Consider the following 16,037-nt stretch of genomic DNA (forward strand, 5'->3'; position numbering starts at 1 on the left):
GAAAGACATTCTTGTTTTCTCAAAGGTAGCTACCCTACTCACATAACATACAACACTGCCAACTCTGGTGACCTAACAAGTTGAGGAAAATTGGGGACCACAAAAATGATAGATTATCCCTTCTAGATGATACCCCAAATCTCCCCTTCACAGCTACACACAAAACCCACACACATCCTTCTTCCGACGTGGACCCAAAGAGCAATTACTTCTGAAATTCTCATTTTGTTTAAGGTATGATTTTTCTTCCCGGGGACAAGGGTGATAATAGGACAAGTTTTTATCTTGTCCTGATCAAAAGGTTAGGGAGAGTCTTACATGGGAGTCAGAGGGAAGTTCAATTCTGTAAATAATGCATAAAAAGTGGGTGTTATGTATATATATATTGGTACCATCTGTTTGGTACAGGATGGATAAATATGTAATGCAAATATCTTGGTTAGGGTTAGGGAATTGCCTGTGTGTGTGTGTGCCATAAAAGATGATATCTGCATTTATCCACACAGGGCATGTACATAAAGTCTGTGTGATTATTTTTGCAAGTTGTATCTGCAGGATGCATGTATCTGCATGTTAAGAAAAACGCACGTTTTAGTGAGACTAGGAAGAATCATATTACGGACATGTGGGATCTATGAGCTTTTGTGCTTATGAGTCCATCACTGGTTGTGTGCCTAGTGGATCAATACGTTCTACAGCAGGAGTGCTGAAAGGACTTTTCTACTGTATGTCTCAGGAAGTAGGTCTTTGCCGACTGAGGAGGAGGGAAGTTAGAGGGAGCCGTATTTGGGACTCCAGCTAGGCTGTGGAAGTGTGGAGAGGTGTGTAGGGGATGCGTGGTTTTCTATAATCATTTATGGATGGAAGTGGATAGAGTCCAGGGTAGATGCCAAGGGTTTAAACTCTGCGCAGGTGTGTCCGGCACATTGGGGGCCTCCATCTGCCTGCTCCAGTATACATCTGACCACCCCTGCCTGTCGTTTAACAAGCAAGGAGGTTGAGTTTGGGAGAATGAAGTGTGTAGGAGGAATGGCTGGAAGCGTGTAGGCGGAGGGTTGGAGCACGTGGAAGAGAGAGGGGGAAGGAGCCCAAGGAGGGAGTGGTTCTGCATCTAGTTCTCCCCGCCCACCTGAACAAAGGCTCTTCTGATTGGCTTCTAGACCATGGAGCTTAGGTTACTTTCGCAAGCAGAGCTGAGCGCGGGAGAGAGACCCTGGAGGAGAGCAGCTAGTTCCGCGCGAGTCGGAGGTAGTCCGGAGTCCCAGAGTTCCCACCCTGCCTCAAACAGCCCCCACCTCTGCCCAGCTCAAATTTCCACCCCCAACTAACGACCCCACAATACCAACATGGACTGCTGCACAGTAAGTTACAGGATCTGGGGGATGGGCATTCCGCTTGGCGTGGGGCATAGGGCCCCTGAGGCTTCCCTGGAGGGCGAATAAATGGGTACAGAAGGCGAGGAGCCATTAGGGGCCCCAGCGAGACATGGGTGGGGGTGGTGGGAGGTGCCTACCTCACTTGGAAGCCTAGAAAGAAATGCTTCCCACCCCACGGGGGCGTCTGAACCTCACGGGGACAGCTGAATGCCATCCGCTAGACAGTCTAGGTTGAAGTAGGAGCTCGAAAACCTACTACAGAATCCAGGGTATATGTGAAGGGTTCAAACTGCAGCAAGAAAGCTCCAGGTTAGACGAGGAGGTACTAACCCCAGACAAAACGCTAGAAATGGTCGTCTACCCAAGCTGTAGCGAATCCTTTCTCCCTAGCTTTCGGCTCCCAACCCCATTCCCCACTCCACTGCCGCCACTATCCGTGGGCGGACAGACTGATCCTCACTACCTTCTGACAGTTGCATAAATGTCCTGTACCGCGCAGTTTATCTCGATTAGCTTAGTCGTGATGTCGGGCAGCAAAGAGCCTACTATGTGTGTTTCTGTGGAGGCTTAGATCCTGCCCCTGACGCCTTCTTGCTCTGGAGGGGGCTGGGTGAAGTGACCGCGGAAGAGCCCTACTGGCAAGGGAGGGAAGTGACCGTAATTTGTCATGCCCCTAAGGAAACCTGGACGCAGAAAGTAGATTGCTGTTCTGGTGACTTGCTATGAAAAGCGCCTGACACAGGACATAGGTCCTGGCTCTTGAGCTGTAAATACATATGTATGAGTGTATACATAGATATTTAAGTAATAAATTATATTTTAATGAAAATGTTTATAAGTAAAATTTTATAAATCGTATTATTTAAGTCAGTACTGGACCGTAAGGTCGATTTGAACCACAAGGTCGGCGATTCAAACTCACCAGCCGCTCCTTGGAGACATCATGAGTCAGAACTGACTGATGGCACTTAACAACAATTTATTTTGAACCCCTAAGTTTCGGGGGAAACATTAAAAACCTTAAGTATGGAAAGGAGTTCTGGTGAGCTACTAACTACAGCTAACTAGAACCACAAGTTCAGGAGTTCAGACCCACCAACTGCTCTTTGGAAACCTTATACAGTGTCCCTATGAATCAGAACTGACTTTGGCACATAACAGCGACAAATAAGGAAAAGTCCTAGTGTGGCTCTGTAGGATAAGCACTGGACTTTTAACTCCAAGGTCAGCGGTTCAAACAGCAGCAGCTCCTTGGGAACCCTATACAGGTTCGCTATGAGCCCAAACCAACTGATAGCATTTTAACAACAAGAAGTATGGAAAACGCAGACTTGAAGTCCTGTATTCCCATTCAGTCAACCCAGCTAATAATATAAGAGGTTACAGAATTTACTAGCTTCCCACCCTCTATCCCATGGTATACAAAAAGAAAGGGGTAAAAAATATGTAGTATGGAAGGAAAGGAAAGCCTCGTTCTACTAGGGGTGAAACTTTCCTACATCTCATTTAGGGGCAAGTTGTCATGGTTATGATTTTTACTCTTAGTGGTATCATTAATAGTTGCCAATATGTGAATGTTTACCATGTGATGAAAATAACCAGTGCCCTCATAGAGTTGATTCCAACTCAGGGACCCTGGTGTGGCACTAGAATAAGTACTGAACGCTAACCTAAAGGTCAACAGTTCAAACCCACCAGCCACTCACTGAAACTCTACACAGGAACACTGAGTTGAAACTAACTTGAGGGCATTTAACAACAACATAGTGATATCATGTATCAGAGTAGAACTGCGCTCCATAGGGCTTTCAATGGCTGAGTTTTCAAAACTAGATCTCCAGATCTTTTTTCTAAAGCACCGCTGGGTATATTTGAACCATTAGTCTTTCTGTTAGCAGTGAGGTACATTGACCATTTGTACCACTCAGGGACTCTATACGTAGTATTTTATATTTAATCATCATACAGTTCTAAGAGATGGTATTATTGCCTTCATTTTACAGATGTGCAAACATATTTTTTAAAGTTAAATGATTTGTCCAGTGATGCAGAACTTAAGAATAGTTATACTTCATTCTCTACTCTAAATATTTGTTTTTTCCCTCATCATAAATATATGCTCATAACAACCAGAACAGAAATCATGAGACTGTTGACATGTGCAAAAAATGTAAGCAGTGTCACTGAACAATTTGTGTTGTTGTTGAGTGCCATTGAGTTGGTTCCAACCCATAGCGATCCTGTATAGGGTTTCTGAGGAGCAACTGGTGAGTTTGAACCACCGACGTTGCAGTTCAAATGGCTTTGCAGTCTGGTACACTAACCCACAGCACCACACCACAATTTGTGTAGAAATTATTAAATGAGAACCTAAGTTGCTATGTAAACCTTTACCCAAAACACAATAAAATATTATTTTTTTAAAAGCAACATGTTCATACTAGAGAAATTTTTAACTAGAGAGAAGTTTAGAAAAGAAAAATGTCAATCATTTACTATCCCACCATCTGGAGAAAAATTCTGATAACATATCTCCTTCTAGTCTTACCTTCTGCTTGTTACTCACCTGGAAGGGATTGGTTGTAAAAGAAGGAATGGACTCTAAACAGGTTTCTGGACCCCACTGAGGAAAAGGCACTCCTCCTCAGCACTGTTTTATGAAGTAAAGAAAATAAATGGACTTTGGGTTCTGGGATGTGAGTTAAGGGTGTATACAGTGTGAGGTACTGCTGAGAAAGCATGATGGAAAAGGGAAGGCAGGGGGCATAGTCAATGGAGAGACATGAGAGAACCAAGAAGCCCAGGAAGGAATGTAACATGTCTTCCTCCAGTCCTTCAGGAGCAATTCAGGTAGCTGTTGAGTCCCTGCTTAATAGGTCCTGGTGTGCCATAGACTGATTGCATGTCAATAAGCCATATTGAGGGACTGGTAGATAAGGTTGAAATGAGTGTTCTCTGGAAAAAAGGAGATGCTGCCCATGCAAATAGTAAACAAGAGGCTAATCACACAATTATTCCAGTGGCCAACATCCTTGGGTACTTCCTACAGTGCACCTTGTACACAAGAACTTTCCTCCTGTCTCCTATGTCAGGAGGACCTAAGGGCTGAGCAGGAAAGATACCCATTGTGAGACTGTGCAGTGAGCAAGGGGTGACAGGGCACAGAGAGTATTGTCAGGATAGGGGTATCTTTCTACTCCATTTTGTGGGAGGTTGAGCTGCAGGGATTTGGCTCAGTACTAGAAGGAACTGAGACTATAGAGAAAAAAGCTTACATTTTAGGGGATAGAGACAGGTCCCTCATCATCTTTCATTCAGGGGCTCTCCTCCCTGACCACCAAACCTGGTGTTTGTGAAAAACTTAAACAACAACCAAAAAACCCATTGCCCCAACTCATAGCAATCCTGTAGAACAGAGTGGAACTGGGTTTCCAAGGCTGTAAATCTTTATGGAGGCAAACTGCCTCATCTTTCGTCCACTGAAAATCTGGTGGGCTTGAACTGCTGAATCTTTCGGTTGGTACCCAAGTGCTAACCCACTGTACCACCAGGGATCCTTCTGATATACATAGTCACATGTATATGACTTTACTGAATTCACTTAATATGAAAAGGCAAAGAAACATGTTTTTGGAGCCTGTGCCTTTCATTTGCACAGTCTAGTTGACTTGGTCCAAATGAATTCATAGACAAATGATTTGCCTTGAGGCAGTGGTTAACAACACAGTCTTCTTTATAAAATGTCTCTGAGGTTCAGTTTCCTGATTTCTAAAACAGAGATTAATGGAAGGCAATGCTAACACAGGGCCTGGCACATAAGTGCTGTTAGGATTTGAGAGCTGAAGGAGACTTTATCTTTTAGGCCAAATTCTAGCAGAGGCTGAAGAAATTGAGACCCTCAGAGGTGAAGTGATGTATCCAGTTGGGACCAGAAGCTATGGCTCCTTACTTGGCAACCAGTGTGCTATCCATCTTCACCCTACCTTTCAGTTGATAAGAACCCTCAGGCACGCATCATGAAATTCTGGTTTTAGAAGGCATCAGCCCTATGACCAACACACCCTTTCCAGTATTCCTTTTACTCTTCTTCCAGTTCTGTCTGTAAATAGGCCACCAAGCAACATTGCCAAGAGAATTCAGCTAGAGAAAGAGGGAGCTGGTTTAAGGGAAAAGCATTGGGGCAGGGGTGACTTTGTCTCTTGTCCCAGGTGTCCATTCTGAATCAAACTGAGGTGGGTGTCATAAGAAAGTAGTATAATTTAAGAATAGAAATAGCTACCATTTATGTTGTTGTTGTTAAGTGCCGTCGAGTCGGTTCCGACCCATAGCGACCCTGTACAGGGTTTCCAAGGGTGTAAATCCTTACGGGAGTAGAAAGCCTCATTTTTCTCCCGCGGAGCAGCTGGTAGTTTCGAACCGCTGACCTTAAGGTTCGCAGCCCAATTCGTAACCACTACGCTACCAGAGTTCCTTATAGACCAACTAAATTATGCCAGAAACTTCATGCATATCATATTGTTTATTCTTTCCCATAACCCCTACAGGTTGTTGTTGTTGTTAAGTTCTGTCATTGACTCGTAGCAACCTTGTGTAGGATTACCAAGATGTGACTGGTAGGTTTGAACCACCAACCTTATCCTACAGCACAACACCAGGACTCCATTATAGATTATAGTGGTAATTGTGGTAAGCAAATCAGTCTCTTATAGTCTGATGAAAAAGCTACAAGCAGATATTATTATGATGATTTTTCAAGTGAAGGAGTTGAGCCAGGAAAAGATTGGGTAACTTGCCCAAGACCAGACAGTTAAGCAAGTGGTAGAGCCTTGGTTCATTTTCGTGACTGCATTTGCTTATCCAGTAGAGTTGTTCTTAGCTGCCACTGAATTGACTTCCAACTCATGGTGACTTCATGCAACACTTGGTCAGACGATCTATAGAATTTTTATTGACTGAGTTTTCAGAAGTAGATCAGGCTTTTTTTCCCGTAATCTCTTACTTTGGAAGCTCCACTAAAACCTATTCAGCATCTTAGCAACATGAAAACCTACACTGAGAAATCAGAAGTAGCAGCATTGTGGTGCATTAGCCAGGAACTGAGGCTGGGAATCAAACTCCAGTCTCTCACATGGAAGGTGAGAATTCTACCATGGAACCACCAATGCACCTTATCCTATAGAGTTGTTGTTCATAGCAACCCTATGTACAATAGAAGGAAACACTACTCAGTCCTGTACCATCCTATTGTTGAGTTGGTTCTGACTCATAACAACCCTGTATTTGGTTTCCAAGAAATGGCTGGTGAGTTTTAACCATCAACTGTATGTGGTAGTGGTGGTTATGTGTCATGGAACTGGTTCCAACTCATAGTGACCCCACGGGGTTTGCAAAGTTGTAAATCTTTATGGGAGCAGAAAGCCTCATCTTTCTCCAGCAGAGCAACTGGTAGATTCAAACTGCTGACTTTGCAGTTAATGAGGCCAACTCTTAACCCACTACACTACCAGAGTTTCTTGCACCATTTGAGTAGTATTGTTGTTAAAATGCCATCAAGCCAGCTCCAACTCATAACGGCCTGTATAGGGTTTCTGAGGAGCAGCTGGTGGGTTTGAACTGTCGACCTTGTGGTTTACAGTTCAGTGGTGATCTGAGTGCTACACCAGGAGTCCTATAAAGTAGGGATTAAAAACATACTTAAAGGTTTGAATCCTAGGTCCATTGCTAGCTATCTGTGTATCCTCATACAGGTTTTTAAACACTCTACACCTTAGTTTTACTATAGATAAACAAGAGTAAAAATAAAAAGTACACTATAGCTTTACTTCGTCTCTCATACTTTGGACATGTTATCAGAAGGAACCAATTCCTGGAGAAGGACATCATGCTTTAGAGGGTCATCAAACAAGAGGGAGGCCCCTCAATGAGATGGATTGACACAGTGGCAGCAACAATGGGCTCAAACTAAACAATAATTGTGAGGATGGTGCAGGACCGGGCATTGTTTCATTCTGCTGTGCACAGGGTTGCTATGAGTCTGAATTGACTCAATGGTATCTAACAACAATAGCTTTACTCTGGTTTCTCTTCACATTGTAGAAATCTTTAGCCTTTTACTAAATATTTCCATGGAGGAAAAACAATTATGAGTTCTTAGCCAATTTTTTAAGGATTGTGGTGGCTCTAGAAAATAAGCACTAGACTGCAGACCACAAGGTTGGTGGTTTGAGCCCATCAGCCTCTCTAAGGGAGACTGATGAGGCTTTTTGCTCCCACAAAGATTTATAGCCTCGGAAATGCTATACGCATCTCTATGAATTGGAACAGACTACATGGCTCTAACAACAACATAGCTTTATTGTTGTTGTTAAGCACTGTTGAGTCAGATCTGACTCATAGCGACCCTGTATAGGGTTTCCGAGGAGCAGCTGGTGAGCTTGAACTGCTGACCTTGCAGTCCAGCGTATCAATCCACAGTGCCTTGTGAGGACTAAATAAAATAATGCCTGTGTTACCACCATGCCTGGAACAAGGTAAGTGCTTAAAAGGTAGCTACTGTCATAATTCTTTTCCTTTTTATGAGCACATCATAGAAGGGGTCTCTTGCTCCATCTTTCTTATCTTTCCTTTGTCGTTTTTAGAATGAAACCTTTTCTCTGTCACTTCTTCAGACCACCCCCTCACTTCTGTGTCTGAATTCATCCTGGGGAGCAGTAGAAAATGGAGAGTCAATGGAAAATGAGTCTCTGGGCTAGAGAGTCCTATGTCCTAGAGGCTGACCCATCTCTGGAGTGATTTCATTCACGAAGGGGACTGCTGATTCTTCTACTGATTCTTCTACACCACCTTCCAGGGAATCCCTGTTGCTGTTTTCTTTGCCCCTCCAAACCCACCCTCCAGTCAGCTACACAACTCTCTGAACTCTTGTTATCTGGCTTTCTTGTATCCCACCATGCACTTTTCGTTTCATTAGGAGCACAACCGAGGAATCCATGTGGCCCTGAATCCTCCTCTTTGCCTGTGACCAACCAGGAGATCCCCTCCTTCCCCGGCCCAACACACACAGCCCACAACCCTGCCTTAACCCTTATCCAGGACTGGAGCTGTCACCTCTCTGGGCTCCCATCCTCGTGTCGCCCTTGCCTCTATCCTCCAGAGTTCTATTCCTGCCCTATCCTTCAGGGTCTCCTAGGGTATTGACCCAGCAACCTCAGAAGAATCTTCCTGCCCCGCCCCCAGGAGAGCGCCTGCTCTAAACCGGAGGACATTCTAGACATCCCGTTGGACGATCCCGGTGCCAATGCAGCTGCTGCCAAAATCCAGGCGAGTTTCCGGGGCCACATGGCGCGGAAGAAGATAAAGAGTGGAGAGCGCGGCCTCAAAGGTCCCGGTCCAGGGGTGCCAGGCGGAGCTGGGGGCGCCCGGGGAGGCGCGGGCGGCGGCCCCAGCGGAGACTAGGCCAGGAGAGGTAAGCTCTGCGGGTCGGGAAGCTCTCAGGTCCCATCACCAGGGACCTGCAAGAGCTGCTCCGCTTGTCTCCAGCAAAGGAGCAAGGGATGATTAAGGGCAGGGTGGGTTGGTGGGGTGCAGAAGAGAAGTAGGAGCAGCTAAAGCGGGGAGGGGCAGATATCCAAGTCATGGGTGGGCGAATGGAGGAGGCTGGGGTACTGCAGGTTCCTAGAGCTCACCTGTTTCTCTCTCCAACTACCCACCCCCCCACATACTTCTGCCATCCGGACTGAAGAAGAACTGAGTGTTTTCTAAGGTAAAGTTACAACCCAGAATGGCATTATGAAACCCAGAGTGGGAGAAAAGAACCACATACCCCAGTCAGTCGCTTTCACCCCTTCCTATCCTGGGGAAAATTTACTCTTCGCCTGCGGGTTTTTTAACAGGCCAAGGTGCCTAAGCCTGCAACCCGGATATACACCTAGACTGATACAGATATACAATCACTCCCATTTGGCTGCGCTAATCCAGTCGAGAGCCAACAAACACACTGCTGCATACACACATATCTGCCTGGCGGTTCATTTCAGCTCAGTGACCTTGGGTGGGAGTTTTGGGTGATGGGCCTTTGGGTGTTCCCTACCCTGGTGCCCTGGCTCTGGAAAAGAGGTGTGTGGGTCCAGGGAAAGGGCAGGTTCTCAGACCGTCTGTCTCCTCAGGTCAGGAGGAGAGATGGATGCCGCGTCCCCTTCGCAGTGACAAGTCTTACCTGCAGTGTTTGTGAACCCCTCCTTCCCACCAACCCGCCAGCTTCAAGAAACTCCCCTGCGTCTCCAGACTCTTCCCAGACAGGCTCCGTTGCGGAGTCGCCAAGTCCGTTCCCCCATCTAGTATGGTCCCCATTCGCCCATCCGCGCTACCCTACCTACACTCCAATCTCACTCTCCCAGATCTTCCTTTTGCTTCTCTCGTACCTCTCTGGGCGTTCAGCATGCGGTTCTGCCTCCGCAGCCTCTGTGCACTTCCCTGTGTGCGCTACGGAGGGCGCCCTAAGCGTAGTCAAGCAACTCACTTAAAAAAAAAAAAAAGTCCCTTTGTTCAGTGCGCAGCTAAAGGGTGCATCCTGCTTCTCTGTTTTGTTTCTGCCCCCATCGTAGCCTTAGAGAATTGAATCTGTGGTGAGGAGGGAAAAGAGAGCTTTTATGGTGTCTGATACCCCCTGCTCTGTACAGAAAGGAAATTCCTATTTCACATCCCAGTCTCACGCCTGCCAGTAATCTGCCTTCCCCTCTCTCCAGCGCACCCCTGAGAGCCGCCTGTCCAGCTCTCTTAATGTAAACGCTGCGCGTTGGGGAGGCTCCGTAGGAGGAGTCGGGTTGAGGCCACGCCCCGGCCCCAACAAGCACGGGCCCCGCGGGGCTCCTGGGGTTATAGCCAGAAAGTTTTTAATCTCCGTGTGTGCATGTGATCTTGCCGACTTGGAATGTGAACAATAAAGAAGAATGTCCAAGTGTTCAGAGGGTGCCAGGTGTACAGGGCCAGTGCTTGGTGCTTCAAGTTTCATCTGAGCAGACCAAAAAGCTGGAGTGGTGTGGGGATTCCCGGAAACCAGAATTTAAACCCTTTGACCATTGACCCCATCAGACCTCTTGCCTACATCATCATCTCTCAGTCTTTAAGCTCTTACTTTCCTTTACTGGTAAATAAGGTTTTGTTTGCCTAGAGGAATTCTGTTTACCTGCAGAAAGAAGGACACAATATGGCACCAGAAGGCTTTAAGTATTGATATTTTACCCCCTAATCCCTTCCTCCCTTGTCCACCATCTCCCCTTCCTATTCCCCTACCCCTACCCCAGGGATCAGGAGGGAAGTCAGATGACCATAGGGCGCTTGGATCTGGTGGTCTTCACAGTGCTAGTGAATGGAGCACTCTTGAGGAGCCCATTGCTACAATCAGTCCTCACAGAAGTCTGCTGAGAAATCCCAGGAGCAAAGGCATCCTCCCTGATGGACAGAGGCAAATTCTTAGTGAAGGCCAGAGTATACCTCAAAGGACATTAACCTCTGGCCCAGGGGCTTTCCATTTACTGTGCATGAGAATCATCTTGGTAGAACTTGGTTAACATGAAGACTCTAGGGCCCTGTCATCACCTCCACCCCCAACCATACACATAGGCTCATATTCTGCTTTAGGAGCGATAGGATGTGACCTCTGACGTGCTTCTAGTGATTTTGTACAGGCTATTTGAAGATAAAACTTTGAGAAACACTGTTCTGAATACTATTCTGAGCCCCAGGACTAGCCACTAAAGTCGATGATGGAGGCAGCTTTCATCTCTTTTTTCCTCACTGCCCCTACAAAAGAACTAAATTCAGCTGAACACTGAACAAATTCAGCTCCTGGCATCTACCTTCCACCACTAGTCCAAAGCTGCAATGGATGTGAAACTGCAAAGCAAACATTTAAAATTTTTTAAATAGGAGGGTCAGGGCAGTCCTGTAAAGTGAATAATCCTTGCCTCTCCACCCTGTACTCCTTGCTCACACATTCAAATAAATAGGCCATACCACCACCGTCAAACCCCAGAGCTAAGCAACATTTGTTGTTGTTAAATGCCATCTTAGTCCATTCCGACCCAGAGCAACCCTGTATAGGGTTTACAAGGAGCCGCTGGTGAGCTTGAACCACCTACCTTGCAGGTCAAATGACTTTGCAGTCTGACGCATTAGCCCACAGCGCCACACCAGCAGCATTGGTGGTGGTGGTTATGTGCCGTGGTGTCAGTTCCAACTCATAGCGATCCTGTACAGGGTTTCCAAAGCTTCATCTTCTGCGGAACAGCTGGTAGTTTTGAACTGTTGACCTTAAGGTTCGCAGCCTGATTCATAACCACTACGCTACCAGAACACCTTATGTACCCTTAAACATTCCTAAAGACTTAAATGTATTTGAGGGTTAAAGGCACCTACTTAACCCAAGCCTTCTCCTCCCTTTGCACAACCCTGTCCCAGCCTTCTTGCTCACCGGAGGTCACTGCCCCCATATGTCTCCTTGGAGCTCTTCCTTCTCTCCTGGAGCCTGATAAGACAAAATGCAGCAACTGACAGGAACAGCATGCCCAGGAGCACCCCAATCATAGCTCCAGCCACTCGGCCTTTAGAGGGGTCTAAGGAGAGACAGGATTCTCAAAGTGGCTGGCCTTTCTTGGGCCCTCCTCAGATAAATTCATACAGTCTCCCCAATCCAAGCCTGTCAGCCTGGCTTCTGCCCACAGTTCCTTACCAGTCACAGAGAGGTTCAGCTCACAGGCTGCACTGCCCAACTGGTTGGTGACCATACAACGATAAGTGCCGGCAGAGGTCAGGGAGAGATTGGTGAGAATTAACTGAGCAGATACCTCATCTACAGGGTGAAGAGGAAATGTTCTGTCACTCCTTCAATGAAGTGAGCACCTACTATAAGTAAAAAGTAATTCATTTAACTCTTACAAATCCTGACAAGTAATTAATCTTATTTTATTGATGGGGAAATTGGCACATAGAAGGGAATTTATTTGTCTGAGATGACACAGACAGAAAGAGTCAAAGCCACTTTGTGATCCTGGTGTGTTGCCGTAAGGATAAGCAATCACAAGGTCGTGTGAACTGCAAGGTCAGCTGTTCAAACTCATCAGCTGCTCCTCAGAAACTCTATACAGGGTCCCTATGAGTCAGAACTGACCAACAACATACAGCTGCATTGGGAGAATGAGTTCTGCATGCACATGAAGGGTTGAAGGTGAGTGCTAACTGACTAGTTGTGATAGGCTTGATTGCTAAAAGCAGCGTCCCTTGGGGTAGTTCTAAACTGATCCAAACACTTTTCTAAAACCTTACCTTTAGTAGGCCAAACACAATGCTGTGGGTGGGGAGAGAAGGTTTTAGAAAGTGTAGGGGAGAGATGGGATGGTCCTGGGTTGATAAAAGGTTTGCTGGGGTTGAGACAGAGTACAGGGTAACTGAAGCCAACCAATGAAAACAAAGCCATGGCATGTAGCTAGTTATATTAGTATGGTTCCTTAAACTAGGGAAATGATTCAAAACAGTCCATGCTACTATATTGGGTTCATTTCTAGGAAGTCTGAAAGGATTCATGACCCTAGGAAATCTCCCAAAAGCAGACTAGTGGGAATTATTTGAATTCCACTATCCCAGGATGTCAGGAGTATTTTTAGGTTAAGAAATGCTTCCAAATTAGCCAGCCACAGAATGTGCAGAAAGAAACAGGAAAGGACAATAAAGAAATCACGGAAGAGGCAGGAAAAGAAGTTTGTTTCATATTCTCTATCATAGAATTGGTAGTGTGGCGTTCAATTTGCCCAGATCTTGAATCCCTGGGTCCATACCTTGCACCATGCTCCCGAGTGAACGCGTAGAAGATCCAAGACGCTCCCAGTTGTACGCAGGCCTGGGCACTCCCTTGGAAGAGCTGCATCTCAGTGCAGCAGAGCCTCCCACAGAGGTTTGACCACTCTGAGTGCACAAGGGGCTGCTGGGGGGCACTGCAATGGGAATCACAGGAAGTACCTTAGCAGTCTTCTAATCCAGCTCCCATTAAGTGCTGGTGTTTCTGCTTCAATGTCCCTACCAAATAGTGGTTCTTTTCTGCTCAGGTGGCACAACAGTTAAGTATTTGGCTGCTAAATAGTTGGAGGTTCAAATTCAAGTCACCCACAGGTACCATGGCGTAAGGACCTAGCAATCTGCTTCCTAAAAATCAGCCAGTGAAATCCTATGAAATATAGTTCTACTTTGACAACATGAGGACAGCAACTGGTTTGATTGTTTTCTGTCCACTCTATAGTCCCAAGAAGTGACTTCCACTGGTGAAAATTCTGATTGCTAGAAAATTCTTCCTCATGTTGAGCCAAAATCTATGTTAATATCCCAGTTCCTGACTCTGCTCCCAAAGAGAACTTACACCTCCATTATGTGACTGTCCTTCAGATATTTGATTACAGTGGTCATATACTACTTCCTTGCTCATCTTTAAGTAAGCTGTGGTGCTGTGGGTTAATGCACTGGACTACAAAGTCGTCTGAACCACAAAGGTCGGTGGTTCAAGCTCACCAGCCGCTCCTTGGAAACCCTATACAGAGTTGCTATGAGTTGGAAACAACTCGACAGTACTTAACAAGTCAGAACTGACTTAATGAGTTTGGGGCAAGATAGAAGTTCTGAACCAACTGCTCAGTAAATTTGTTCCTTTAATGGCCACTCCCTTTTTCTGCCATTTACCTTGGAAGGGACACAGTCTGAGCTATGAATGTGAGGTTCCCTGTGGACAAGAATGGAGTTGGTGGGAACCTGACTCAGATCCCTATGTGTAGGAAAGGACTTTCCGTTTCAGACCCTTTGTTACCAGCCCTGAGAAAGGATGCATTCTTTGTGCAGGGTGGAACTGGAGTGTGACCACCAAGATTGGAAGACTTTGAGAAGGGGGCATTTTCCTTTGGAGTTCCTAATGGAGTTGTATGTTAGGTTTGGATTTAGGATGTGGGGAAATTTAACACGGCCAGAGTACAATGGGTGGCTAGTGGGTCCCCGGCCAGCCTTACCTAGCACAGTAAAGTTGATTAGCCCCAGCCCGTTGGTGTAGAAATCTGGGGGGTTATTAACTTGGCAGAGGTAGGTTCCAGTATCCGAGGGGTGGACATCACTCAGTTTCAAGGTGGCCACCCCTCTTGTGGGAGGGTTCTGAAGCAGGCTGGCCCGATTTGCCATAGAACCAACTGGATATAGATGACCATTGGTGAAGTACAGGATCTAGGAATAGGCAAATGATACACGTGTGATTTTTTTTCTGCTTGGCATCAACTCTATAATCCATCATAAAATATAAAAAAATATATAAATAGGAGGCCCAGGGAAACTAATACACTAATAATAAAAACCTCTGTCCCCAATACCATCCTCTTTCAGATGCTAATTGAACCAGATTCACTGCTTTCAGCTGAACATGGAGTTCTCTATTTGTAAATTATAATATTAATAGAAGGAATAGCATATTGTCACATTAACTGAAACTGGGACTATACTAACATAGGAAAGTTAGATATACAGCTATGGGAGAAGAATAGGTAATACAAAATGAAACAGACTGCAGCTCTGAGAAGATCTAAGAGTTCACTTATCTTTCATACAAGCATATTGATCCCTAAACGCCTGCTCCTGACTCTGGGTGCAGCGTTCCTGCCTCTCTGGGCCAACTCCTAAAACAGGTGAGAGGAGAGCCCCAACTCAAACGCAGTTGCTCTCGGCTCACAGGATGGGATGCAGAGATGGGTTTCCCAGGCTGGACAAAGCTCCACTCCAAGGCGAAATTGTCTCCCACCAAAGTGCTGTAGCTGCAGGTCAGCTCGGCAGTCTTGCCAACAGGCGTGCTCAGGGGCTCAGCAGGCACCTTCACCTCCACCGCCAGTCCAGGAACTGGGGAAACAAAGGAAGACCAGCGAAAGGGAACGTTCGGGCGGGCGACTCCCTGAAAGTGGTTGGGTGGGAGCGGAGGCCGGATCTTGAGGTTACAACCTAATTCATTGCTTCTACACCAGAGGCTGGGGTCCTGCCATAGAGTGCAGAAACCCTCCCTTGAATCTTTTTTTCTCCTCCTGGAGAGAGGAGCCTGGCCGAGTTTTTTGTGGATGAAAGGACCAGGAGCTAGACTCAACCAGATATGAGAGTGTGTTTGTTAGGACAAGGAAAACAACAGTCCTGCGTTGTTAATCCACGGCTGTGAGAGACCAAATTTGCTTGCCAGCCCGCGCGCCCCTCTCCCTCACCGCCACCCCTGAGCCACAGCGCCCCTGGCGGCTGACTGACGCAGGCCCCAAGGAGCTCAGAGAAGCACAGTCTCGGTTTACAGCTCTCAACCAAGGTTCTGCCCTCGCCCCTCTCCTCACCGTGAATGGAGACGAAGCCCAGCAGAGCTCCAAAGAGGACAGAACCTAGGAGCCCGACCATGACTGAGAGAGACCTGTCCTGCAGTCTGAAGGGAGGGTCCAAAAGGCAGCAAACTCTTGCTGGTCAAGAGTGAAACTGGCTATCTCAGAGCAAACAAGGGGAGAGGCCCGCACCCTTGGTTAAAGAAATAAATGTTCCTCCCTCCTTGAGGCTCATTTCTGAATTTACTCTAACCCTGCTTCTCCTTGCTTTCTTCCTCTCAAGCTGTCAGGCCTT

At 46.4% G+C, this 16,037-nt stretch overlaps 2 protein-coding genes across 2 annotated transcripts; one reads left to right on the forward strand and one right to left on the reverse strand.

Moving 5' to 3' along the window:
* Window positions 1-1,346: 1,346 nt before the first annotated feature.
* Window positions 1,347-8,831, forward strand: NRGN (neurogranin (protein kinase C substrate, RC3)). Its single transcript, XM_006867651.1, has 2 exons — window positions 1,347-1,361; window positions 8,613-8,831. Exons 1-2 carry the CDS (start codon window positions 1,347-1,349, stop codon window positions 8,829-8,831), a joined length of 234 nt encoding a protein of 77 aa, XP_006867713.1.
* A 1,862-nt stretch (window positions 8,832-10,693) lies between these two features.
* On the reverse strand, window positions 10,694-15,821 carry VSIG2 (V-set and immunoglobulin domain containing 2). Its single transcript, XM_006867678.1, has 7 exons — window positions 15,761-15,821; window positions 15,127-15,290; window positions 14,420-14,627; window positions 13,208-13,363; window positions 12,106-12,225; window positions 11,848-11,989; window positions 10,694-10,826 (listed from the first exon to the last, which is right to left on the reverse strand). Exons 1-7 carry the CDS (start codon window positions 15,819-15,821, stop codon window positions 10,694-10,696), a joined length of 984 nt encoding a protein of 327 aa, XP_006867740.1.
* Between the last annotated feature and the right edge of the window lie 216 nt (window positions 15,822-16,037).

This window comes from Chrysochloris asiatica, unplaced genomic scaffold, assembly GCF_000296735.1.
Source record: "Chrysochloris asiatica unplaced genomic scaffold, ChrAsi1.0 scaffold00107, whole genome shotgun sequence".
NCBI lineage: Eukaryota > Metazoa > Chordata > Mammalia > Afrosoricida > Chrysochloridae > Chrysochloris > Chrysochloris asiatica.